This window comes from Aptenodytes patagonicus, chromosome 1 (genome assembly GCF_965638725.1).
Source record: "Aptenodytes patagonicus chromosome 1, bAptPat1.pri.cur, whole genome shotgun sequence".
NCBI classification, from domain to species: Eukaryota; Metazoa; Chordata; class Aves; order Sphenisciformes; family Spheniscidae; genus Aptenodytes; species Aptenodytes patagonicus.
This window is the reverse complement of record NC_134949.1, coordinates 123166763-123193311: the sequence shown is the minus strand read 5'-3', so window position 1 is coordinate 123193311 and position 26549 is coordinate 123166763. Positions and strand designations below refer to the sequence as shown.

Below are 26549 nucleotides of genomic sequence, written 5' to 3'. Positions count from 1 at the left end.
GAATAATAATTTTACGTGATATTTCTGAGCAGACAGGCTAGTCACAGGGTGTAATTTGAAAAGCGGTTATAGCAAGCTAGACTTTTCGAGCCGTTCAGAAGTGTTTAGTATATTAAAGGTTAATTTTTAAGATGATTAATACAGAAAGTGAAACAAAACTGTTATTTGTATAAAACACCACACATTTCCTATTCCAAAAAGAAATCTTCCTTAGTCTGGCAACACAACAGCTGTTTGTTGGTTAATACTGAGAATTACTTTATTTCTTCCACACTGGGACATTTTGCAACATTCAACATGTGTTGACACTTCTTTTCTATACTGGATTACAATTTTCCTTCGATGCTGTTATTCCTTACTCCACCCATTCTGGTAGCACCCACCTGCACACAAACCAGAAATTATGATCGGGACGTAGGTACACAAAATTTGGGGCCGCAGTGCATGTTTCCAAGCAGCCTGGTTGTCCCGGGTCCCCCGCAGGAAGAGCTCCAGGAGAATGGGCAGGGAGGCGTACGGGAGTTGGGGCATCAGCAGGCTCCCCCCGGCTCTCCTCCAGGCATCGCTGCCCTGATGGGTGGCACAGGCGTATCCTCCCTGTTCGGGGCAGACCCCTCCCCGACCGCCCTGATGGAGAGTGCGTGTCCAGGGCGCTGCTGGCTGAGCCCCGCATGTTCAAAGCCCCACACCTACTTATTCAGGGGTCTCACTTTTGGCACCTTGCTTTGGAAGGACTACTGAGAGGCCTCAACCCTGCAACAGCTTCTGTTGCAACCCAGCTGAGCTTCTGCTTGGCATCTTCAGTAGCACTAAAGAGAGAAGAACTTTTAACTTCAAAGCTTGGGCCGCCTGTATCTTTTCCCCTAGATTTAGATCTAGCCTGCTCTGAAATCAATCAGTATAACACTTAAATATGGCCAGCAGAGTGAACACGCAAGTTGAGCTGGACCTAGTGCATGTCTTGAGCACTCCTGCTCCCGCAACTGTGGAGAAGGGTTGAAAAAGGAGGTGAGTCTTTGCCTTCCTTTTAATCCTTCTTCCTCTGGCTATACTCCTCCGGCCTCTCTGATTCAGGGTGGATTCAGGGGAGATGTCCTGCTGCCACCCATCGGTGCCATAGGTTGGGCTGGAATCAGTGACCGACGCCGCACGGCAGGATGCTGCATTCCTCGGCTACACAGCAAGTGCCAAGGGATTTCGTAAAGGAAGCAAAGCATTTCTTAAACGGTATTTTAAATGTATTTCTGGACTGAATGCCCCTGACAACCCAGTGAGTTGGGGCTTTCAGCACATACTTCTGGGCTTGACTCATTTTCCATTTTGGTTTTGTAGATCTCCTCAAAAACAGCTTGACAGTCTAGAGGAGCAGATCATTTAATAGGGTTTTCAACAAGTCCATTTTGGTTTAGTACGATAATGAGCAACAGTTTCTTAGTTACCTCCTTTTTAAAAAAAATCCATGCATCGTTGTAAGTCAAACTGACTTCACAAATATATGTTCACATGAAGAAGACCTTACTTCACCTTGTAAATCAAAGCTGCACTCTAGAGAGAGGTTTCATACCACTGGGCTCAGTATCATTTTTCTCAAGGTGACCTCAGTTGTTAAAGTATGAAGGTTGCATTTGATATGTCACTTATTTTCCCTAAGTCAATAAAATGAACCGGTGTGTCTTTAGATCATCAGAGATGTGCTTATTACCAAAAGTTGTTTTAATCCTGATTTGTGTTGGAATTTAAAAGAATCCAAGCAAATTTCATTTGCCATCCTGAATAAGAGTTTGGAGGGTGATACTCCACTGTGTGTGCAGAGTCCCCCTTGATGAATTCTACTTTATTAGTTTATAGGCTTCCTTCTGAGCACTTGGGATGAGATCATGAAAGTGTAAATGGCTGTTATCTTCAAAGGCCTCTTTTATACTGACAAAACTCCACCTTACCAACTTGTATTAATAATCTATTGCAATCCTAATTAGTCCACATCAAGGTCAGTGTTTTGTGGTGGATAAAATGACTGTAAGCTCCAGAGAGTAAGTTTTTTCTTCTACTACTTTCATGTTGAAAAAGAGGAGGGAGCACTGAAAGTGTAAAAGAAGAGATTGATGAGGACTTTTTTTTTATGTGTAGGCTAAAGAACTTTAATATGGAGTAATTAGTTCATATCATCAGGAGCAACCTGTAAGATACCTGAGGCCACGTTGTAGTCATTCCTTTATCACCATGTCTCCCAGTAGACTGCAGAGACTTCCTCATTCAACTCTGCTCCTTTTTTCATGGCATTGGTTTTCCAGTGGGAATAATCCCTCCGAGGAACTTTCAGCCTCATATTTAATTGTCTTGAAATGTAGACACAAAGCTAGGATGTGTTTCATTGTGACGTGAGCTCATGACTGCCTTTTTGAACACCCGAAGGCAGAGTCTGGCTCAGGCAATGGCTCTGGGGCTGGGCACCAGGATATCAGCAATCCCCTCCCAGGACCAGCAGGGTCAAGTCCAGCCCACAGTTACGGAGGGTATTGCCCTAAAGAGGAAGGTGCAGGTAATCCTATGTCTGCAAATAGTGACTCAATGTGACTTTTGGCTGGAAAGCTGCCTGTCGGAAAAGGACCTGGGGGTGTTGGTCGACAGCCGGCTGAACATGAGCCGGCAGTGTGCCCCGGCGGCCAAGGCGGCCAATGGCATCCTGGCCTGTATCAGAAATAGTGTGGCCAGCAGGACTAGGGATGTGATTGTGCCCCTGTACTTGGCCCTGGTGAGGCCACACCTCGAATACTGTGTTCAGTTTTGGACCCCTCACTACAAGAAGGACATTGAGGTGCTGGAGCGTGTCCAGAGAAGGGCAACGAGGCTGGTGAAGGGTTTGGAGAACAAGTCTTATGAGGAGCGGCTGAGGGAACTGGGGTTGTTTAGTCTGGAGAAAAGGAGGCTGAGGGGAGACCTTATCGCTCTCTACAACTACCTGAAAGGAGGTTGTAGCGAGGTGGGTGTCGGTCTCTTCTCCCAAGTAACAAGCGATAGGACGAGAGGAAATGGCCTCAAGTTGCACCAGGGGAGGTTTAGATTGGATGTGAGGAAAAATTTCTTTACAGAAAGAGTGGTTAAACATTGGAACAGGCTGCCCAGGGAAGTGGTTGAGTCCCCATCCCTGGAGGTATTTAAAAGACGAGTAGATGAGGCGCTTAGGGACATGGTTTAGTGGGTGGCGGTGTTGGGTCGATGGTTGGACTCGATGATCTTAGAGGTCTTTTCCAACCTCAATGATTCTATGATTCTATGATTCCAGGTCCTAGCCCAGGACATCTCTCTCCACTTCCTTTGGTCTTGCTCCACCCATGAAAGAGAATCTTTGGAGGTGTAACCAGGCTAGGATTCATTTCACCTAACTTTAGACATCCGTGTTTTGTGTGTCTCCATCTGATACAGTCATCTGGTATCTTTGCGATCGGGAAGAGAAACAGCTGTTCATCGGGCGTGATTCACCCGCCTGGCTTGGCTTAGATGTCTCCCTTAGAATGAAATGACTTGCACCCCACAAGTGTCTGTTTTACCCTGTTGGCAATAAAGTCTAGAGTCTAGACAAGTAGCTCGAGGTAGACACCTATATTGCAGATCTCTCAGGTGGGATGAATCCTCCCCCAAGAGCCAGGACACCAGCATTACACTTTGTACACAATTAGCACCCTAGGTCTGCATCTGCTTTTCCAGGGCATGATACGCCTGCCCACGGCAGGCTGAAAGCAGCTGCTGTCACCAGCAGCAAGGTAGTGAGATGGGCTAATTGACCTGCCTCTCAGTGAGCATTGTACCCCACCTGAGCCCTACGCTTCAGGTAGACTGCTTTCAAGATGTGAGCTAACTAGGACAAAGTGGATACATCTCCCCCAAGCTGTTTTTACAGGTGAACTTTCCCTGCCAGGGTGACATCAGGTAATTCACATGTGCTCTGACTCAGCCAAGTGCTGAGCTCTCTGCCCTGAGTGCTCTGCTGAACTGCCTTGCTTTCTGCATGCATCAGTTCTCCATCTGCTAAAATGAGGATTGCAATAACACCCTTCCTCAGGAGGCACTGTGAGGATCGAGGAATTAATTAGCTGGGAGGCGATCATGTACTAGTGTGGTTCAGGGAAAGGCAAAGAGGAGACCAGTAGTTGGGACCTAGAGCAGCAGAGGGGAGAAGCTGGGGAGGGGACAGGTGGGACAGGAACAGAGGTGCTCCGTTGTCTGGCAGGGTTTGTCTCTGACCTGCTGCCACAGTCCCTGTGCGATTCCCCTCCAGACTCGGAGAGATGCGATTTCTAGGTGTGGATTTACCCAGACGGATAAGGGAGCAGTAACTCCCCAAATAGGTCCCACCCCCTAGTCCCTGTGCAGGTCACCACTGATCATACACCCTCTCAGCAGCAGCACAACAACCTGCTCTCTCCCTAGCACCTCTGAAGCTAGAGGAAATCACAGTGCCATGCAGCAAGTAGACAAGTGCACATATGGGTACATGTATGTATGCGCGTGTATACACTTGTACGTGCTTGTAGTGGCATCCTTCCGCCTGTGCCACGGGGCTCTCTGCATCACGTCACCTCCCAGGCTGGGCACAACGGGATGAAGGGTGAAGTCTGCTCGCCGCCAACATCCGCGTGGTATCTGTCTGTGATTTCCTCAGTTTCAGTTTGTGCTTTAGCAGTATGCTTAGAGATAGGGGAGAATGCTGCAGCGGCATTGAGTCTGGCGGCATGTCTCCTCCAGGGGAGCCAAAAGAGTGGAAGGTCAAGGTTGAATTCTTTTACTTCATTCTTTGTTGATGCGGGGAGGGAGGGAAGAGGAGGACGGGTGGTGGAATGGAGTCTCCCTCTTGAACAAATAACTGCAGCTCTCCAGGGTGACTCATACCTCCGAAGACAAAGAACAATGCATCCTTAATTTGCAAAACTCAGCTTTCCAACTTCTGCGTGTCACTGGCACCCAGAGACTTTGCAGTTTGCCCATAATGCCATCATGTTCTTCAAAGCAGCAGTGACGCCAGCCCAGAAGGAGTGTGCTTACTCAGGAGGAGAGATGGTTTATATTTCATTTGAGCAGCTTATGTACTAACCTGCTAGGGCAGCACATACGTTGATTGTGAAATCAGAGTTTTCACAGTTCGGTATTTGGAGTTGTCTGCACTTCCTAATTCTGGCACCAAGTTAGCAATGAGACCTGAGAGGTTTTTGAGTGGACCCCCACCCCACAGCCAGTTGCCATTCCTAAAATGCTATTTGTTTCTTCATGGCGCATTGTGCATATATGGTTCCGCTAGTCTAGGCAGTTCATTCAGGCAGCTTTAAACTTGAAGGAATACACACTTCTCCTCCTTCTATCCCCAGAATATACACAGCTAGAACAGGTGCTTTCTCCTGCTGCCTTCGGTATCATCTCCAGGTATCTTACTATCATTGGAGCACTGACTTTCTTGACGTGGACATGAAGAGAGTGAAGGAAATTAAAACAAACCATTAGGATGCACTCATTTGTTTTTCTCCCTTCCCTGCCATCTATTTCTAAAGAAAAGCTAGCAAAAAATCTTCATATAAGACTTCCAGTCTTTCTCTACATTCAGCACTGGAAGACTGATATCCTCAAAGGCGTTGACAGATTTGCATCATTTTTGTCCTCAAGACCCTTTCTAGCGCAGCGTTGAAAAAAATGAGCTAACACAGAAGATGAGTTGAGGGTAGATAATGCACAGAAAGTGAATGCAAAGTACTGAACGAACAGTAGAAATGGTGCTCTGCACCCCAGCACCTAATCACACCACTCTTTGTCTGTGGTTTTCCATGGTCGTCTTTACTACACGCTCGATCCTTCTCAGGGGCTGGTACCCTCCTGTATGTCCATGCAGCACCTAGCATGCTTTGGGAAGTTCTGCATCTGCTAAGCACCACAGCTAGAACAAACAGCCTCAGCAACTGTTTTTTGGAAGGTTTCTGCCCGAGGCTGATATTTTTCTTCTTTATTCTCCAGAGGGTGATGCCTCAGTGTGGAGAAACTCCCTCATTCTCCGATCCCACAGGAGGTTTTTTTAGAGGCTCAGATGCCTCTAGAAGTTCTCTAGCCTTTGCAATACTCCACAAAACCACAGTAATATTGAAATAAAATGAAAGCAAACATTGAGGCAGGAGGTTGCTGCCAAAGATCTCTCTTCCAGAGAATAGCTGGGGATTTGGGTGGCTTTTCCACCCCACCCCCCCAACTTAAAAATTTCCAGACACGCGACGTATCTGTCACTGTCGTTCTCAACCAGAATAAGTCCTGTCACCTGTTAGCAATCTAAAAGGGGCTTTTCAAGGCCACGGAGAGGAGTGAATGCTCATCTCCTATAAATTTCCAGTGGAAATTAGAAGGCTTTGAAAAACTTTCCCTGGGGGCAAATAAGAGCTCGCACCCACCTCTGTGAAATCTGCAGGTCTCCCAGCTGCTGCACTGGGAGGTGGCCCTGTGGTGTGACAGTGGTTTCCACAGCCTGGCACACGGAGGGAAACCACCCTGCAGGGTGAAGTAGCTGCTGGTGGAATTTTACAGTTTGCTCTGTAATTTTCCAGCTCCTCATGTTCCAGTGTTGAGAGGTATGAGAATACCAGCCTTGTGTGGCTGCTGCCACTGCTGCTGCCGCTGCCAGTGATGAACTTGTCCTTTGGAAAGTCCCCCTTATTTAAGCTACTGACTAATTCTTTCAGCTGCTGGGAGATGACACACCTTTTCACGGTGCTGCATTAGGCTGAGGATTTGCTGGGTCCCGAGTGAGGGAGGGAGATTGAGTCATTTCGGATGCCTTGCTTCAGAGAGAGACTAGGTCAGACTCATGCAGGACCGTATCACCATCTCTTGTGCTTCTCACACTTTCAACTGAAGCTTCTGGGGCTAGGGGGGAATGAGAGAAAGCAAGCGGGAAGAAGAGGCAGAGACAGGCACGTAAGAGATGTTGGCAAAGGGGGGAAGGAGGAAAGACTGAATTGAAGTTTTTGGGCAGGCGACATCTTTCTCTTGAGCACAAAACTACGTGGAGTACTTCTGTGCTTATAGTCCGTTTCCTCTATTAAGCAAGACACCTCTCTGAATGAACAAGTCTAATCAAGACCATTCCTGCCTTACACTCAAAGGAAGGGAAAGTCACACTATAAAAACTGTTTCCCTTTGGAAAGATTAGCAAATCGGACCAGGGTGGGGGAGGGGGGGCGGGGATGGACAAATCCCAGACTCAGAAAAGCCTTTCAAAGCAGTTAAGGATCCGACTCTCTCCTTGTCTGCCTCTTGAGTTTGACACCAGTAAACTAATCCCAGCTTTCATTCACCCCATGTCTTCTGCCAGTTGCTGCCTTTAAAGTGCATGCCAGGATGGTGGAGGAATTGCAAATCTCGATGCTATGCGACTTTCAGGGTTTGTTGCGTATGACTGACAGAAATTTTTGCAACTTGAGAAAAAAAGTCTGGCAACAGCAGCGGCTATTTCGCAATTCATCTTCATCTCGCTATGCCGAGGATGGGGGGGGGGGCGTTCACCGACATAGAGAGTGGCTAATTAGCTGCTCGGTACTCGGAGCTGACTCTTGTGTCTCACCGGACCCTGGCTTGGGAAAATCACTCATAGTTTGTTCAGGTGATTATATTTTCAAGCAGGCAAGTGTCATTTCTGAGGTGGAGGGGCGAGGGAGGAGAGAGGATGCGCAGGCAGTCCATGTGCAAGTGCAGCCGGGCAGGAAGGGAAAGGTGGAAAGGCAGGCAGCCTGGCTGAGTCAAAGGCATACCTGCTCCCTCCCGGGTCGCTGCCGGCTCCGCCGCCATCCTGCCTCGCACCGCGGCCTACTGACTCACATCCTGCTGCTCCTTTCTGAAGCTTCCAGGAACATGCTGTATCATACCGAGATTTGGCTACGCAGCGCCTCTTGGCTGGGAGCAGGCAGCAATGTCTGACCTGCAGTGACACAGGGAGAACCGTCTCTCCCTGCACTCCAAGGAGCATAAAACAGATTCAGAGGTGCGCGGGATCCAGCCCAGCGCAAGCCACGCGCATCCACATAAGCATTTTTCCTTTTGGCTCATAGGTGCAGTGGGACCTGCTATCTGATTTGAATTCGAAGCCTAAAGCTTTTAATCTGGCAGGGGCTTTCTTTTAGGCAGCCTAGTGTGGATTGTTACATTTGTTATATAGAAATGATGAGGTGATAGACATTTTTGCTATCATCTCAAGCGACATCCTGAGCTGGTACTACGAATCACCACAGCCCCACCGAAACTTGCTGACTGTGCACTTCTGGGTGCCCGACAGCATCACAGCGTTTTCTTTTGGAGGGAGAGGGGGGGGTTGTTTTACATTTTAAAGCGTGTGCCCCCTCTGAAAAAGAATCACACAGAAATAGCACCCCAGGACTTCATGTTTATTACGTCCCAGGGATTTCTGCGTCCTGTATGCTCAGGATCAGTTTTACAGACAAAAGGATGTTCTGTGCGAGCTCGGGAGATAGGCTGTGGTTTTGACTGAGGTCCTGACCCGTTCGTCCTGTGCTCTGAGCGCACAGGGAGTTCTTCTCTTTTTGCACTTGACTACCAACAACAACTTCGGAAGCCAAAATACGCCCCGCGTCACACTAGGACAACCCCGTTGCCCGGCAGGTGTTTGCTCGCCCTGCGTAACCGTGCCAGTCCTGCTGAGCAAGGGTACCTTCGGCCCAGGGCGTACGCATCCCTCCCGCGCACCCGTGCCCTCGGACGCCCGCCGGGCCCAGGGCGGCTCCGAAGAGCGGCGCTTGCTCCTGCGCAGTGGCTGCGCGGAGCGGGGCCGCGGGCAGGCAGCCCCGGCGGCCTCCCGGGCGGGAATGACTGACAGGCGTCGCAAAGGCCGCGGGAAGGGCCGCGGCGGCTCGGGGGAAAACCCGTGCTCCAGCCGGTTATTTTACAGCGGGTCCCGAAGGCAGCCCGGCCGCCCGCCGCTGGGAGCCCGGCAGCCGCCGGCCGGGCTCGGGGCGCTGCGGGGCGCGGAGCCGGCCCGCCGCCTTCCGCGCGGTCTCCACCGCCACCTGCTGATGGCCCGGGGCCCGCCGCACCGCTCGGCGAGGGGAGCCGCCGGCCGCCGGCCGCCTTCCTCGGGGCGGGCTTTTGATTCTCCGCGGCGAAAACGCCTGGAAAAAGGCTGAAGGCCGGGGCCGGAGGGAGCACCGCGAAAGCGGGCGACCGGCTGTTCTTTCGGCGGGTCTCTAGCCGAAGCTTGTTTCATTAAACTATTAAGCGTTATGCAACGTTCGTACAGCTTAATTACAACTTTTTGAAACAAGCCGAGCGCAACCTTCTCGTGGCAATAAAACATGACGAGGCACGAAAGATGGTTCAATACTTTCTGCTTAATAGCTTGTTAGGCATGAGGCTAGAGGCCGAGAGCTCGTGACTGCACAGCAAGGTGTGAATTATTGCACCATAATTCTCGCCCTGGAGTGCTTTATTGCAATTAATAACTGTTTTCATGTTTTAAATGCATTTTCTCGCACCGTAAAAAGCAAAAATGGAAAGTACTCGCTAATGGGAGAAATACCGGGAGGACTAGGCACAGATCACCAACTGGAGCAACTTCCTTGGTTTCGTGCTATTTTGATCCGCTTTTAAATGATTTTGGAATCCTGTTTGGCTTTAAAACTGCGTGGGCCCAAAGCCCTGTTATTTCCCTTTGTTGAAGTAGCTCTCCCTGCAAATCTCTTCACAGATATTCTGAGTTGGGAAGCGACTCCCATTTATTCGCAGCATATTTTCACCAAATTAACTCCAGCCACACAAAGCCACACATTCAGTTCCCCATGCCAAGCTGCTAACTTCCAAGATGTGCACCTCTTTATTTTGAAACCAGAAAAGAGGTGGATTCGCAAAGAGTTTGTTGCTTTTCTGTGTAGCCTAGTCCTGTGGCAAATTTGAACCCATTCCAGTTTAATTTAGGGTAACCTGAAAGCTGAAGAAAAGCAGATATCACAAAAATAAAATGCTCTTTGAGGCCCCTGATCCAGATCCTACTGAAGCTGCTGGAAATGCAAACCTTGCCTTTACTGGGAGCTGAGTCTGCCTCTTGATACTGAAATTGTGCCATAAAAATGCTATTGCAGTGATACTTTTCTCCGCTTGTTATTAAAAAACTGTGAAGGTGATGCCTGGGGTTAGTCAGCACAACCTGCTTTAATATGCGTACATAATATAATGCACTCTATTAACATCAGTGAATAGATGGCAACGTGTTAACCAGTCTGATGTCAAAAAGCCAATCTTTAAGAGCAAATACGGGGATTGGGAATACAGGTACCAAGACGGAAAATTGATTAGTAGTTTGAACTTTCACTTAAGAAAGACTTAATGGGATGAGGAGATTAATAACGGGGGTCTCTCGGGCTGTCTCTCACTGTTTCAAGTACCTCAGAGGTCAGTAATAACAGCAAATGGACGAGGCAGGTCAGATACCTTGGTAGTCTCTTTCTGGATGTTACTAGACACGTACTTGGTCCGTTACCGGTTTCTAGTCTGGACACAGCACAAAGCTAATTCTAGTAGCACGAAAAGAAAGAAACCGTATTTCAGTTTCGTCTTGTCAGTGTTTAGCAAATCCGTGACAAGGTCTTGCTTCCTCTTCTGCCACTGAGGCGGCTGCTGCAGCTTTTTCTGCACCTTCTTACTGTTGTTCATGTGTTTATTGCACTTGGGACTGTTTTATGGACCAGGATCCCATGCGTGCTGGGCAAGGTACAGGACAAAACCACGTCTCCTGTCCTGAAAAGCCAGCAGTGTAAGAAACAGGAGAAAAGTGGCAGACAGAGCTGCTCCACCACGCAATGACAGTTTGTGACAGGAGAAAACAGACAACACGTTCTCTCCTTTCAGCCTGAAAAACAAGGATGGGTGGCAGCACCCCCTTCACACATATCCAGATCGCTCTGGAGTCAGACTTTTCCCCTCTCCTCTGCAGTGCCAAGACCTAAGGACAGAGCACCTGAAAGCAGGTGATAAAACATTTCCAGCCAAAGGGGTTCAGTGGCTTCTGCAGTGGCAGTGTTGAACAGAGCCCTTGAGAGAGAGGTGGCAGAGGGGAGGCTCTGTCACCTGTGGCGTCAGCCCTGGCAGAGCACATCGGGGCTCCCCAGGCGGGAGGACTAGCCGAGGGAGTTTCTGTCCCTGGGCTGGGATCCCTCCAGCGCACGTATCATGAATCTGGTACTCGGCCTCATTGCTGAACTGAAATCAATGGGACTGCGTGCTGAAATAAGGGAGTAATGATTTAATTAACCCCATTTTAGAACTGAAACACACAGTGTCGTACCATTACAGTGCTTGCTCTGCCGATGCTTTGTGGTATTTATCCTAATGCTACCCCTGGAGACTGAATTCCCTCATCTGTCTCCCTGTCATCTTTAATAAACACTGACCATACATTAACAATGAGATGATGTTGTAATTCAGACTAAGACAGGCTTTGTGCCTATGTCTTTTTGTTTGTTTCTACTGAAGTCCATTTAATCCAATTGGATGTTGCTTTTAAAACAGCATGAGTCAACTGGATTTATTTTTAAGGAAGTCTGCCTGAAAAAAAATTAAATATTAATAATATCTGAATTTGAATATGTTACTCAGCAGAAAAATCTTTACAAGACTTCAGTTTATTCTGCAAGTGACTTCATTAGTTATTTTTTAAAAGCTTGGAGTTTTGTATAAATCTTCCCTTTTAAACAGATGAAACAAACAAAATGTAAAACTTATCTCCATAATGCACAACAAAATAATAATTTCCAGATGGGCTTTCTAATGGAAGATTGAAGTCCTTCATCTCAGACTTGGGAAATTTCCCTTCCGTGCTGATGTCAGTTTTATCTGAATGCAGTTCATCCAACATTTGCTTTTTCAAAAAGGCAACTAGCTAGATGAAGCTGCAGCAAAATGCTCTTAGAGCTGAAGAAAATAGAAAAGATTTTACTAACAATAGTAAAAAAAAATCTGGGTAGGTAAGGGGGGGAGGAATCTTTCTCACTTTGATTTATACAAAAATTAGGCATTTCTATACACTGAAAAATGCCAGCTTCACATGCAAAGATGAAATAAGCAGAAAGGAGTTGTTTCTGCATTGGTGCAGCTGGTTTGGACAAATTCCCTGCCATGCATCTCTGATTTCAAACGTCAGCCAAACTAGTCGTGTGGCTAGAAAATAACAGGTCAGTGTTTTTCCGTAAATGTTTTATGCGTCTGTGCATTTTGAGATTTTGCTTCCAAGAAGCAGCAATTTCTACAGAAAGCCTGTACTTGTAGGGTGTCTGCATTTTCAGCTTATCAGTGCCATAGAGTTTGTGTAAGGCTTTCTGTTTCTGAAATTCAACCACTGCTAGTAGATGTACCCATCACTCTGAATTGTATTTTTGTGTTTCAGCATATACAAAATAGATGTACAAAATACCTCTTCATTTCATTAAGCCTGGGATTTTCAAAAGACTGAGGAAGTCAAATTCCCCAGTCCTCTTCACCCACGTAGGAGTCTGCCTTCTGGAGGACACTAGTTTCACTCTCCATCTCTGTCTCCCACAAACATACGCGCGCACGCGCACACACACACTTTCATCTTGTTTTTCTCTCTCTACTTAACACGCTTGCACAGGAACACTCACAGTTCATTATTTTTGTCTCCTTGGTGCCATGCAAGACATGCCTTTTTGGTTAAAAGGGCCGCAAACACACAGCCCGAAATACTAATGCATCTCAGCAATGAATAGTCTTTCACCTTGGAAAGCTTAATCTGCTTTTCCCTGCCCGCTTTTCCCTGCCCACCGTCAAAAAGCTTCACAAGAAAAAATCAACCGATCAAAACTCACAGATGCACAAATAATATTTTAGAAAGCAATTCATCTGAAGGTCTCTTGACAAAGGGGATTATGGAACTGAAATGTAATTGTCTTGGCATTTAAGTTTCTATTTCCACCATGTGGTTTGGTTCACATATTTGATTGCAAAGTTTTATCATTCAAAACAGCCTATAGGTCTCTTTTTCCTTGCAGACACAAGGCAAGTACAGCCATCCCCGCCATGGTCCTACGACCAGTCCTACCAGTACCTGGGCTCCATTGCCACCCCCTCTGTGCACCCCGCCACGCCAATATCACCTGGCAGGGCTAGCGGCATGACATCCCTCACCGCAGAGCTTTCAAGCCGGCTGTCAAGTAAGTACCTAAAAGTTAGTCCCCCCGCCCCAGGCCTCACCGAAGCCTCGAGACTGACTCCAATGCAAACCGGTTGCAATGTCCTAGGGTGCTGCTGCAGCTTTTCTCCGGTTGCAGTGAAGCCTATTGCGGGCCCTCTGCAGCAAGCCTTCTCCAACGCTTTGCTGGGATTTGTGCAAAGAGTAAAGAAATATGGTTTGGGGCCCAACATATCATTGTCAAAAAAGAAAAAAAAAGAGGAGAAAGCAGCACTTTGAAGATGTATGGAACTATAAAAATAGTTCGGAGTTGCTGAAGAGCTATCGTATCTGCCAAGAAATGAATGCCACAGATATTTCAGTTCTGTTTCCTTCCCTCGCTCTAAATTCAGACCAGAGCACAGTAGGTTATGGGTGGACACACTGACTGCAGGATGGTGGGGTTTGACATTTTAAGTGTTGCACTGGATTGTCTTGTTACATCTTCGTCAAATTGTACTGCAGAGCTTTACAAGCCAACGTAAAAATATAGCATGGAAGTGACAGCTACCCCCCTGGTTTCCACTATACTCAGCTGACCATCTGCTGACTCTAACCCACACATATTGAACCAATATGTGTGTGTTCAATAGCAGGAATTTTCTTAAAATGAATGAGAGCCATATAATTCAAATTTGCACACCACTTTTTAAAAAGTATCTTCTTTGGCCGCACATATTGCTCTCATTTGAATACTCGGGGCTTCTTCTAAGGTCGGAGAGAATGACTTGAACGTGCTCCAGCCTGTCCTATTTTGTCATATAGAGCCTGCTTTGAAAGAGTTACAGCGACAATGCCCACCAAAAGTAAATTATTTGTTAGGTCTGGGTGCTAATTAAATCTTAGAGATAGCTGAAAATACAAGAAACCTTTCAGAAAGAAAAAAAAAAAAAGGAAATGTCTTGTTTTAAAAAAGTCTATAAAATCCTCATTTTTCATTGACATGCTCTTCTTTTAAAATGAAAAGACTCCTTTTTACTTTCTCCCCTGTGTTTCCCTCCCTTTGCACTGCTTTCCACTGGCAAAATGCAGAAACAGAGAAGGATGAAAAAGATTTCAAGTAAAACAAATTATTTCATCAAGTTTTTTACTTAGAAAAGTATTTTTTCTTGACAGAATTGTTTGAAATTAATATTTACCAGCTATTTTGACTTTCAAACCCTATACAGGGGGGCCTGGTGGATGTGCACATCTAGGTATGGATACGTGAATCAGGCTGAATGGAGATGTTAATCACATTTTACCTTTACCAGTGTGGCGACTGAGGTGGCACACAAATGAGTGAATGCACTCAGTATTGAAATGCAGTATTTTTTTGCATTGCCGTAGTGCCCAAATGTCATCCTTGTGTACCAGGGCCCTTATCGTGCTGTGCGCGGTATGAGCACCAAAGGCTTCCATGGTGGCTGCCCCCAGGAGTGCACAGTCTAACAGAAGATAGCCGTGTACGCTATCTAGTAACTGCACGTTGTGTTTCTTTTGTGGCACATGGTGAGCATGGAGGTAGAGCACCAGCACCAGGGCTTGTCGGTGCTTTTTGTGCCCGTGGTCAAAGTGATTTACCTAGGGGCAGGCATAGTTTCTTCATGATTTGTGAAGGAACCTAGAAGAGCTTCGTTCACATGTCAGCATTCTTTCTTTCCCATCTTAATTCTGTACGTGGGGGCTAATCTCTACACATCTTAATTGTTTTTTATAATGCTTCTGAAATTTTACTTCTATGTTAAATGTCATTCGGTATTCTCAGAAAAATCTTTCACAATATTTTCTCCCCAATCCCATTGCTGTCACACACACTTGCTGTCTATCTAAGAAATTTCTCCTTGTCAGAACAAAGAGCCAATTTGAGGGTCTTTTTAGGCCCTACCATCTAAAGACACGGTGCCTTAGAAGAAAAAGCAAAGATATGGGACATACTTGAAACACCTTGACATTAAGTCTTATTACTCTGCTTTTTGCCAAACTGGGCAGAAGAAACCCTCATCTGATAAGCAATGTTTCCAGGCAGTTTCAAGAAGTTTGATTTCTTTCTCAGGAATGAGGTGTGGAAGTACCATTTGAAATCTGGCAGGTTGTCAGTTGCCACCTTCAACCTTAGCTACTCTGAAGCTCCTGCCATTCCATACCATAGCGTATCTTGCCATGTTAAATCTAAAGGTGCCAGGGTCTAGGGGAAGGAAATGTGTTCAGGGGTCCCATTAATCTTCCAGAAAAAAATGGAAGGGAAACTCAAAAAGGAAGCATACAGCATGCGTCACAGCTTTTCTAAGAAATCTATAGAAATTCATCAGTGTGCTGGCTGTGTCGTTGACAAGCTTTCAGAACTTGGCGTTGGAGTATGTCTGCTCTAGCTTTAAATCTGGTCAGAGCCAAGAGCTTTGTTTTCTTTCTGCTTCTTCTCATGAGTATTTCCTTCAGCGCATGGCTCCTCTTTTGCAGACTCCACGTCTTGTCTGACAGGAGAAGTTGTCTTCTGGAAAGATTTTTTCTTAATTATTATTGTTGTTATTTTAATCATGCATAGCTGCCAACTCTAGGGACTGACACCTTCCATTAATCTGAGTCATGATGAAGATCCTTCCTAAAGAGGCCATTATCTGCTCCGCTTGTTTAATCCTTGCACACCAGGGAAGGAGACGATGAGACCGGGCATACTTCCACTGATGTCAGACAAAGCAGAGCAGAATTTGACTGTCCTATAAAACATTTCACTTAGCAGGATGAGAAAGGCTTCTAGCACACATGAAAGGAAGAAAAAAGGCCAACCCCCAAATATATCATTCTGCTTTGTCCTTTTTTACATACTCATTAAAGCCAAGATTTTCAGAAGTTAGTAACAATTATGTAGACATTATATGAGGACCCAGATACGAAGACCTTAAGTGAACCTGATTTATCTTGACTTTGGTAGTGTTGAGAGTCAATGGGGAACTGTGCTCCTAAGTGCTGACAGCTGGGCTGAGCCTGTGTGTGTAAATCCCGCCTGTGCAGATTCGTGTACCCGAACCACAATCTCTGCACCATGGAGCTTCTCATTTGAGTCGGCAAATAAAACTGGGTGCAAGGAGAGACTATGCAGAAGCTGGACAATTTATATTTAGGCCCCATGGTGAGTCAAGTGATGCTGGGCAAGGAGCTTGAGATCTGTGTCCCTGCTCCCCACCCACCCACCCACCCGCTGAGGACGAGGGCACTCTGGAAGTGTAAATAATTGCATGTGCTGTAAGGTCTCTAAGAGCAAACACATACACGTACAAAACAGGGCGAGAGCTTGGCACCCCTCTTTAATTGCTGCTTTACTGAAATTAATCCAAAATATCAGAGCCATGAGCACAACAATGACTGCATTGGAGAGCAGGTGAGGAATAGTTCTGTTCTGGCAGTATCAGCACCGCTTCGGTTAACCATAGACCAGAGTTTGGATGTTGGTTATCACCTCAAAAAGATGAACCTCCATTCTGCCAGTTCAACAGTTCTCTGTCTCCCTTCCCCACCACCCAGGTGCTTCTGACTTGACTGCGTTCAGTGACCCCCGGGTGGGAATCGATCGCTCCTTCTCCGCGCTCCCCTCCATCTCCGACCCTCGGATGCACTACCCGGGAGCGTTCACCTACACGCCGACGCCCGTCAGTTCAGGGATAGGAATAGGTATGTCTGCCATGTCCACGGCCACGAGATACCACACTTACCTCCCGCCTCCCTACCCCGGCTCGTCGCAGGCCCAAGGCAGCCCGTTCCAGACCAGCTCGCCCTCCTACCACCTCTACTACGGAACCTCCGCCGGCTCCTATCAGTTCTCCATGATCTCGGGGGGAGACCGGTCCCCCCCACGCATCCACCCTCCCTGCACCAACGCCTCCACGGGATCGACGCTCCTCAACCCCAACCTCCCCAACCAAAGCGATGTGGTTGAGGCAGAAGGGAGCCACAGCAACTCCCCCACTAACATGGCGACCACAGCGAGGCTAGAGGAAGCGGTGTGGCGACCATACTGAATAAATTTTAAGTAGTTATGGGCCAGGACTAACGTGCTTTCCATTTCCCGGTGCCCGTAGGTATCCCATAAACACCTGTCTTGCTTATGGGCTCTGCCGTGTTCATACATCACTTTGAGAAGGAAACCCTCCAGAAGCCAGCGCTCCCAGGAGCGGTGGTGTGTATTAGCCAGCCCCTGGCGAAGCGACGTCACTCCAGCAAAGCATCCCTCGCAGGGGCTGAGCTTCTGGAAAGGAGGACGCCTGAGTTGGTGGTCCGGAGGTAGTGAGGGTGGGTAGAAAAGTACCCAGTCTGTTTCCAGGCCTGTGGCTTTCTAACAAGCCTGGGCTCGAAGGTCTCCACAGCCCTAAAGAGAGTTTCGGTTCACTTCTATTTTTAAGACTTAAAACCTAAAAAAATCTTAGTGAGTTTACTGCATCTTATGGACATATTAACTGTAAGGAAGTATAGGAAGATTCCCAGAGGGAAACTGTGAACGCTTCTGTTTTAGCAATGCTGTGAATGAGAGGTTTTATATGTTGAACTTCATTCTTTCTTTTTTTTTTTTAACCATGTTGTATATTCCAAAGAATATGGAATTTTTTTATTGCTGGGGTTTTTTTGTTTTGTTTTGGGTTTGTTGTTTTTGTTTTTGTTTTTAGGATGCAGCTCATCCTGCTTTGCATCTAATTTGTTTTATTTCTCTTGGCACCTTATAAATTGCAAAAAAAAAGAATTTACTCTTTTTTTTGTTTTAATCATGCTTGCTTCTTTCTTGCTTTGTCAACTGAAAGAATCAGCCCCTTTTTCAATGAGTTAATTTAACTTTTTCCTCTTGGACTTTTTTTTTTTAAATACAACGGCTACAGCCTTGGGTCATTTTCAACTACTGTACTACTTTGATGAGTTCATTGATATTTATGCTTGATATTTAGACTTTTCTTATTTGTTGATACTATTATTATTTAAATATGCCTATATTAAAAAAGATCAGCAATTGCCTTTCTTGGTAGCAGCCAAAGTCAAATTTATCACATTGAAAAAGGCTGGAATAACGATGGGTAAAGTGACCTCCTAATTACCTAGAAATATTGTTTACAATTATCTCACTCTCATTTTACTCAGCTAACTGGGCTCAGATCCTCAAAGGCATTTAGGTGCCCAACTCCCACTGAAATGATTTAGGCACCAAAATCCCTGTGAATTTCTGTGCCTTCCCACCCAGTGGAGTCATCTCTCCTTACTCCTGCCTCGCTTTTCCTTCGTCACCATTGGTGACCCTCAGGATCGGTAATCAGGATGTACATATTTCATAAGGTGGACTCAATATTCCCTAACTAAATACATCCCCTTATGGCCCCATTCTGCTCCTGAGCTTGCCTGGACTTCCAAACAGTGCTGGTGGAGGCCTCCTAGTCTTTCAAAAGTGAAAGCCAACAGGCAGCTAGCATAGCAAGGGTGAAGTCCTGGCTCTGACGGAATCAGTGTGAGATTTGCTCCCGGCTCAGCGGAGCCAAGATTTCTGTGCAGTACAAAAGCCACGTTCCAGTGCACTGGAAAATAGATCAGTTCATGCATCACAAAATAACCTGAACTGAACAGGGTTGTCAAGCTCATCTGGAAAGCAGGCTAGCAAAGAAGGGGCCTTAACGGTTCCTCCGCCACCATCTTCTGCAGGAAGAGGAAGGGTATTTAAAACTGGTGCACACAATATTCTGCCCTGTAGCAAATACGCAAGGCTTATACCAACAGCATGTTAATACAGAGTCGTCATCGTTGCCCATCGTTACAGCACAAACATATCAGATGTCACTGTAAAGTTTATAGCACTATTTTATTTGAGGGTTTGGTCTGAATGCAGTTGTTGTACTACTCATTAATTACAAACTGCTGATGTTGACACGTGTGCGTTCCAAATTAGCTGATTATTATTTAATGTACCTCTTAAATGAGTGAAACAATTGCAGGTCAACTCAGAGAGTATTTGAAAGCAGGACTTCAGATCAGTGTTTGATGTTTAAAAAAAATTAAAAGGATTCAAATTAAAAAGATCCTTGGCTGCAGGCAGCAAAACAGCTGGACTTATTTAAAACCATTTGTTTTTCAAGTTTTCTTTTTTTTTATATGATTTTGCTTCTTTGTGTAAGTCAGATGCAGTAGCACTTTGGTATTGAAAAGTTACAAATTGAAGAATTTACATTGTCAATAAGGTCATTTCTGTGCAGAAAATAGGGAGTGTTTCAAGAGATCTCAGCAAAAGTTCAAAATGGTTCTGTTAAAATACATGCATGGCCTTGTGCTTTTCATTTAGCATAATATTCTTTATAATTTTCTAGAGTTTGCTCTGAACAAAAAAGGCAGAAAACATCAAAACTATATCAGAAGAGTTAAAAATATATTTTGGAAGTATGGAGACCTTGCCCAATACGGAAATACAGAGACCCTACCAGTTGTGACATTTACATAGTTGCAATCTCACCTCTTCAGTAGCCTAAAAAAAAGTCCTTCATCACTAAACAGTAGCTCTGTTGCAGAATCCATCTTACACATTCTCTGTCGCTATTGCACTTAAAATCACCATTTACTGCAGCTCTCACATCTGCCTTGCGACTGGACCACCCAAGTGCATAGTACTGTGAGCGTGAACCCAGAAGCGAGGGAGAGGAGGGGACTCAGAGGAGCCAGACACCTCACGGCAGAGGGCAGGGCTGCCGTGGCCGGGTGACTTCAGCCCACTGGCAGAAGTGAGGTTGATGTGGCTAGTACACCCCCAGGCCTGTCTGTCGCCACAGACTGCCTTCTGCTAAAGCCCTTTGCCCCTTTTGCCCGTAGTTTGTACTACGCGCTTTTGAAACTAAAAGATCAGGGATTTACAAGAACGGGGAGTTGGCATCTCTCAGCCTGGAGATTGGACCTAACGTCGAACATTTCTTACGTCTACAAGTCTACTTTCTTTACACTTGTCCTAAAGGTGAAGTTTAATGTTACGCTCCCTGGTGTGAACAGGATGAGAAACTGCAGAACTGGTCACCACACTTACCCTGTGTCTTTACTGACACGTAACAAAACCCCGGGATTTCCCAGTGTCTCACATGTGATAATTGCCAGCAACTAAACTTTTTGAGTCTAACCTCTCTGTGTATGTCAAGCACAGCACAAAGCAGCACCCTCTTTACTGAGGAAAAGCTAAGTTCATCATCCTTTGCAATTAGTCTGTTTAATCACTGTGGGTTTCAGTGCATTCACACAAGTGCTTATGAGAAACCACAGTTTACTCAAATCTCTATTTTTGTAGCCATCCCCTGTCCCACTAAGGACAGCAAAGATCTTCAAGGCTCTAAAAATGCTCTCATGTCTTATCTTAAGAGCACTTAGCAGGCAGAAAGAGGACATTTGGATAAAACATTTCCCCCATTCACACGTCTCCAAATTATAGTATATAAGCATATATTTTTATATATATATAATATATATATATTTATACAGTTTTATCATCCCGGTAGCTGAACGGAATCAAAAAAGAACTATTGTGCTTCTGTTCGCACGCCGCAGTCAGCAGAGTGCCTTAGATATCTTCCCCTACCAAAATACAGTTAATGGCAGTCCTTGCTGTCAGCTTGTGTGTTCCTTTCACAAGACACAACTCGTTGTCCAGATGCAGCCGTATCAAACAATTTCAAAGTAAATGTAGGGCCCGGCTCTCGTTTGCTCTAAGGCCTCAAACTTTGCTCTCAAACAACGTTTATGCTCACTTCAGGAGTTCCTGCTGCACTTCCAGGGCGATGTACAGGAGCTTTAGTGCAAGGGGGAGGCGGATGCAGAGCGCACCCCTGCTACGAAGGATTTGATTTGTAGAATTATGCCAAATTACCTGCCGGAAAGGAGAAAAACCCTTTCTTCCAAATGGCCCACAGTCTTTGCCAGAGTGTTCCAAATTGCCTGCGCTCTTGAAACATTCATTACTGCTTTCTGGGTGACCTTTTCCATTGGTGTATTTGAAGATTCAGAAGTGGATCATTTTTCTATTTGAGCAAAAACACTTGCTTGTTTTCCTGCATCGTAACATTTTCGTATTTTATTTTTGTTAACCTTGCTTGGTCAGTACCAATCACTTGGCATTTTTCTCCTTGTCCTAAAAGGGTTTCATCAACAGAGTTACTTGTATTTATGTATGTAAATAGATTTCAAAAGCTTCATAGCAAAATATTTAGTGCTTGTAATTACTCCGCATTTTTTTCATTTTTCTGTTTTTTTAATGAACTTACCTTTGTGTTTGCTTAAATACTGTAGTGAGACTTATTTCTTTCCGAATTAGTTATTTTAGGCTTCAAGATTAACTACATTTTATTCACTTTTGTAAACAGTTATAGCATGGTCTCTATTCAACACTCTTCACTTTTTTGTGGTAGGGGAGAAATGAATGTGCAAAAATCTGTGGGTTATTTGTGGTATTCTGGGTTTGACAGTTACATCTTTCTTTAAAACAAAAACTAAACTTTCAGTCTGAGGTGGCCGTATGGTAAGTCTGAGGGGAGGACACAGTGGGAGACCATTCCTATCAGAATGGCATCAAAGCGTATTCGTTCAGCATTTACTGGCTACGTTTACAAAACAGATGCTGCAGCACCCTGCAACAGTCACATTTTCCCTTGACGCTGTCATGCTGAACATTTCCAGAAGGGGAAACTACCAGGTTCTGGAAGTTTGCTTTTTTGTTTTTGACTGCAGGGGATTTTTCTTGGGGGGGGGAGGGGGGGCGGGAGGGGAGGGGGGAGCCTGCTGTTTTTTGGAACCAGATAGGAAAAGAGAATAGAGTAGATTTTTCCCCCACTACAGGAAGTCTCTAGATACCACGTCAGAGTAGACTCTTGCTGTACATAGGGATGGCTGTGTCCAGCGCCACGGGAGGATTCATTACAACTAGCACGCAGAGCAGCTGGACTGCTGCGTTAGTTGTAATGAAGACTTTCTTTCTTTCTTTCTTTCTTTTTCTTTCTTCCTTTCTTTCTTTGTACCACAGTTTCCTCTGTAAATTCAGTATCATAATTAGTGTGAATGACAAATAAAATGTTTGACAAGTATGCACATTGGCCTGGTGCGTTCTTTCATCAGGGAGAAAACAACTCTCAGAGAAAAAGTAACCATCAGAAAAAGGATATTGAGGGTGTATCACTCACATCATCAAAAATATCTCTCCATACCTTTTTCTTCTACTGATTTCTTTCTTTTTTAACATAAAATGGCATTTTCCTCCTATGGAGTGACCTGGCAGAAGGCCTGCTAGCCAATAGAACTATCAAAATAGGACTGAAAGGAGACTTTGCAGGTACAGAAGCCTAGTAATTGCATTAGATCTCTGGCTTCTTGATTAAATTTTGATATTTCAAGGTCGTCTACAGCTCTTATTTTTCTCCCTTCATCTTTTGCCTCTTGGGTTGGATCCTTTTTGCTATTGATAAGTTGAACCTTACTTCAGGAGCACCAAAACAGAGAGTTTGAGGTCATATTACTTATGAGATACATTGGTTGTTTTTCTCTTTAAATAAATAATGAAACAGTAGTGCTAATGAAACATTAATATGGGGGAACCAAGCTTTCAAAATGAGGAAAAAAAACAGGGTCAATATTGAAAGTTCAATCTGAAAGCCTCTCTATCTATGCATATATAGAAATATATAAAATCTTCTAATATTGGCTCTACACAATATATTGCATTATATTAAAGAAGCTTTCAGCAGTATCCTTCTATGCAATAATGTATATATATAAAGATTAACTTTCGTCTACTCCTCTCAGTGAAGTGAAAAACAAGCTACAATGCAAGCTGTTAAAAGTGTATTTTTTCTGACAGCTTGTCAGGTAGCACGTCATCTCTCAAATGATAATTCATATTATCTTTTTAAAATTAGGGCCAAGACACTAAGAGAAAACAGTTACTGAATTCCAGGTACTTACGTTTCTAACCTCTTTAAAGGTTAGGACTGCTAACACATACATACCTCTAACGTGGTTACTGGTTACTCTGCTCAGCATGACCATCTGACATTTCTTTCTGGCACAATCCCATGTTATCCTAACAATATTGCACTTATATTTTTGCAAGGGTCTACCCTACAGAATATTCTCCTTACCCTATGAAACCCAAGAGCACTTCTTTAGAGGTGGATGATGAAGTAGAGCACATATTTATTTTGTTTCTTACTTTTAACACAACAGGAAAAGCAGCTCCAAATAGCGACAGTCAAAACAAAAACAAAAATATTACACCCAAGGGCATCTCAGCAGAAATATTTGTAGCTAGATTTTGAAGACTATGTAGAGGACATACCAGCAGAGTTCTCATTTTGTATAGGAGGGTAAGGCATCAGACTGCCATGGCCATTTTAACTGGATGCACATATCCCACTGCCGCCGAGGCTGCCTGTCCTTGCGAGAAAGGCCGTGTCTTTCTTGCTTGACAGCAGCAGCTCAGGCATTTGTGCAGGCCAGCTGGACTGAAGCGAGTCCCTCCCAGCCCCAAGCCTGCCAGCTTTCACAGTGGTTGTGCCATTCCAGATCGGTGGCACCCGCTCTCTGCAGGGTGAAGGGAGGAAGCATGGGCAGCTGCCCTCTCCTGCCCCACTGCCTTCCTCCCTGCCCAGGGGAGCTGGCAAGGAGGGGAACTGAGACCTCGCGAGCAGGCAGTGCGCGGTCAGGGCAGCCCGCTGGGATCCCTGTGCACTCCAGGTGGCCCTGCCATGCCTGTTTTGGCAGCTGAGAAAGGCCAGCTCAATCCCCCCACTCTGGCTGCTTGAGGGGGGGAAAGAGGAAAGGGCAAAGAAGGTAATGAAGACTAAGGCTGGAGGCTGCTGTTTGTGAGAGGAGGGGCTGGCAAGGATGAACACAAAAGGTTGTTGACTTCTTGTTGCACCTCACACCCAGACTGACAGCTTTTAATCATCTTTAATTATAAAGGCCATTGTCATGGGTGTTCTCCCACACTGCTTTGTTTGACTTGCGCAATGAGGAAACAGCCATAAGCCAGGCTCCAGAGCAAAAGCAGCTTACTAAATACTATCAGCCTGCAAGGCACCGTACAACTCAACACAGATGTCCTGGAAAGACAACACAGGTGTGTTACCTTCAGCGTACATGGCATTTTCCCTCTTCTCAGTGGCTTGTCTCACAAGACAACAGGCTTGGTTTAGTGGTGCAGTTTACTGTGCCCAGAAGTGACATCCCTTTTTCTAAGAAGGCATGGAAATGCTGGTTACTGGCATAGCGTGTGGTCACAGAACAGACAATAAACTCTGTATTATCTGCTCTGAGACAGACCTTGTTCACAGCATTCATAGCTTAGAAGCCTATCACCACTGCAACTGCTATGGTACTGGAAGACCTTGTAATGGCACTGTGGTTTCCAGACATGACTAAAATATGACTCAGTGCAGCACTGTAAATGGGCCAAAAATACAATTTATCCATAGTCCCATATCTTTTTACAACTCTGGGCTTTTTACAGTTCTGTAAGATGATTTGGGAACATATCTCGACATTACTTTAGGCACCCCCTTCTTCTCCCTGCAAGACAGCACCTTTTTTCACTGTTTAACTATGTTGAGGGCTCACATTAACTTTGCCACTGGGATGCCCCGTGGAGCAGAACTTCTAATGTAGGCAGGATCTCAGGGAAGGAATGTCCGAATTACAGCTCATCTCAACTCTTGCCTGCTGGGGGAGGGAGGCACAGTGTAGATAAAAGCGTGTTTAACCCTGAGGAGAAGGAAAATAAAAGCTCAGAACCTACAGGTCTTCATTGGAATGTCTAGCTACTGAATTAGGAAGCTTGTTTTCTGGTTTTAAGTTACAGGGACACCTAGAAGTCTCCCAGACTGGATTAGTCAGCACGAGTCACTGTCTGGGAATTGTTTGGGTTTGCGAGAGGAGGATAAAACAATTTAGAAAGAAAATCTAATACACAGATTTAAAACATAGCCTGCTTTCAGAGCAGGGAGGGGGTTTGGTCTGATTTGTGGGCTTTATAAAACGCTGGTTCTAAGGGTAGGAAGGCTGTCAAAAGAGAGAGAACCTGTTCCCTGCTGATGCAGATTTGTTTCCTGTAGCACGTTAAAAGTGCCTCTGGCTGTTTTACTTTCAAATGCCCCAAACACAGGAACATCTGTAGCTTTTCTGGGGAAGCTTAGACAGCAGTCTTCCTATTATCTGCTGCTGCACTTGACACGTCCTGTAAGCAGAGAAGAGAGCCTGCATTCAGGGCAGCCTGCAGTTACAGTTCCTCGGGAGGTCTCTGACATCTGAGTGTGCTTCACGCAGCCACCAGGTTTATGCCTGCTGGCTGCTTAGTCCCATTTCCTCTCTTTTTTCACACCAGAATCCCTCAGGACCAAGACCTCCCAGTTCAGAAGGCAGCTCTGTTGCTGTCTGCAGAGATACCACAGGTACGAGGCTGCAGGTTTCCCGGCCCTAGCAGCTTAGCAGGTGCATGCCTGAGGGGCACTGAACCCCATGCCACAGAGCCCAGCCCGGGTATTCCAGTGTCCTCTAATACCAACAGCCGCTCAACTTTTTTATACGGCCTTCTTCAAAGGAGCCCAGTGGTCAAACTGCACTGTGTCTTTGCATCGGCTGAGCATCACATGCATAGAAGTCCTTTGAAATTGGTTGAAAATCAGCTAATTTTCACTGAAATAGTAAAATCCCTGCGTGAAACCCCTGTGGCAAACGTCACCCTTCCTCTCTTAAATGTCTGTAATAAAGAGTTGCTCTGAAACAGGGTGATATGGGTTATTTTACACAGGGAATGTTTCCTGTTTCACTTTTGCCGTGCAAAACAGTAGCTAAATTTGGGGAGGGGGAAAGCAACTGTCCTCCTCCCTTTATTTTTCTATTGTGCTCCCTCCTCTAACACATGCATCTCTGATATTTCTCCAGCCTCCTTGCAGAACTAGGAGCCCGGTGATGTCAGTCCAACACATGTAACTTTGGGGGATACATGATCACAGCTGGTTAAATGCCTGCGTGTCCATCCCATGGGCATTATGGTTCTGGGGCCGGATGAGAGGAAGAACAGTTGCTCTATTTTGGAACAGAAACTCACATTTCAAAAACTTTCTGCACGCTGCAAACATCTGTCCATGTGGTCCTGAAATAATGTTCAGTAGTATCCTTTTGAAAATGCTGAAACCAAAATGATCTTGGTTGCCAAAGGTTGGAGCCTGCCAGCTTAGCTGGGAATCCTGGTCCTTCCAGGCTCCTCACTCTGTGGGAAGCAGGCAACGCTGCTCATCAGCAGCAACAGTGACACGGTTGGGGTGAGTCAGCGTGTTGCACCACAGTTTATCAGAAATATTTCCGACCA

At 45.6% G+C, this 26549-nt stretch overlaps 1 protein-coding gene across 2 annotated transcripts in view; it reads left to right on the top strand.

Annotated features, from left to right (window-relative positions):
- The window catches only part of RUNX1 (RUNX family transcription factor 1), a 105044-nt gene that overhangs the window by 58501 nt on the left and 19994 nt on the right, over positions 1-26549 (top strand). Inside the window, exons 5-6 of one of the 2 annotated variants that reach the window (XM_076353670.1) lie at positions 13038-13199; positions 16718-17552. The exons of the other annotated variant lie outside the window; for it this stretch is intronic. Of the exons in view, the coding sequence (XP_076209785.1) occupies positions 13038-13199; positions 16718-17211 (656 nt within the window). The 3' untranslated portion in view covers positions 17212-17552. Of the gene's footprint in view, positions 1-13037; positions 13200-16717; positions 17553-26549 lie in introns of those variants that run through there. 2 annotated transcript variants of the gene reach the window in all.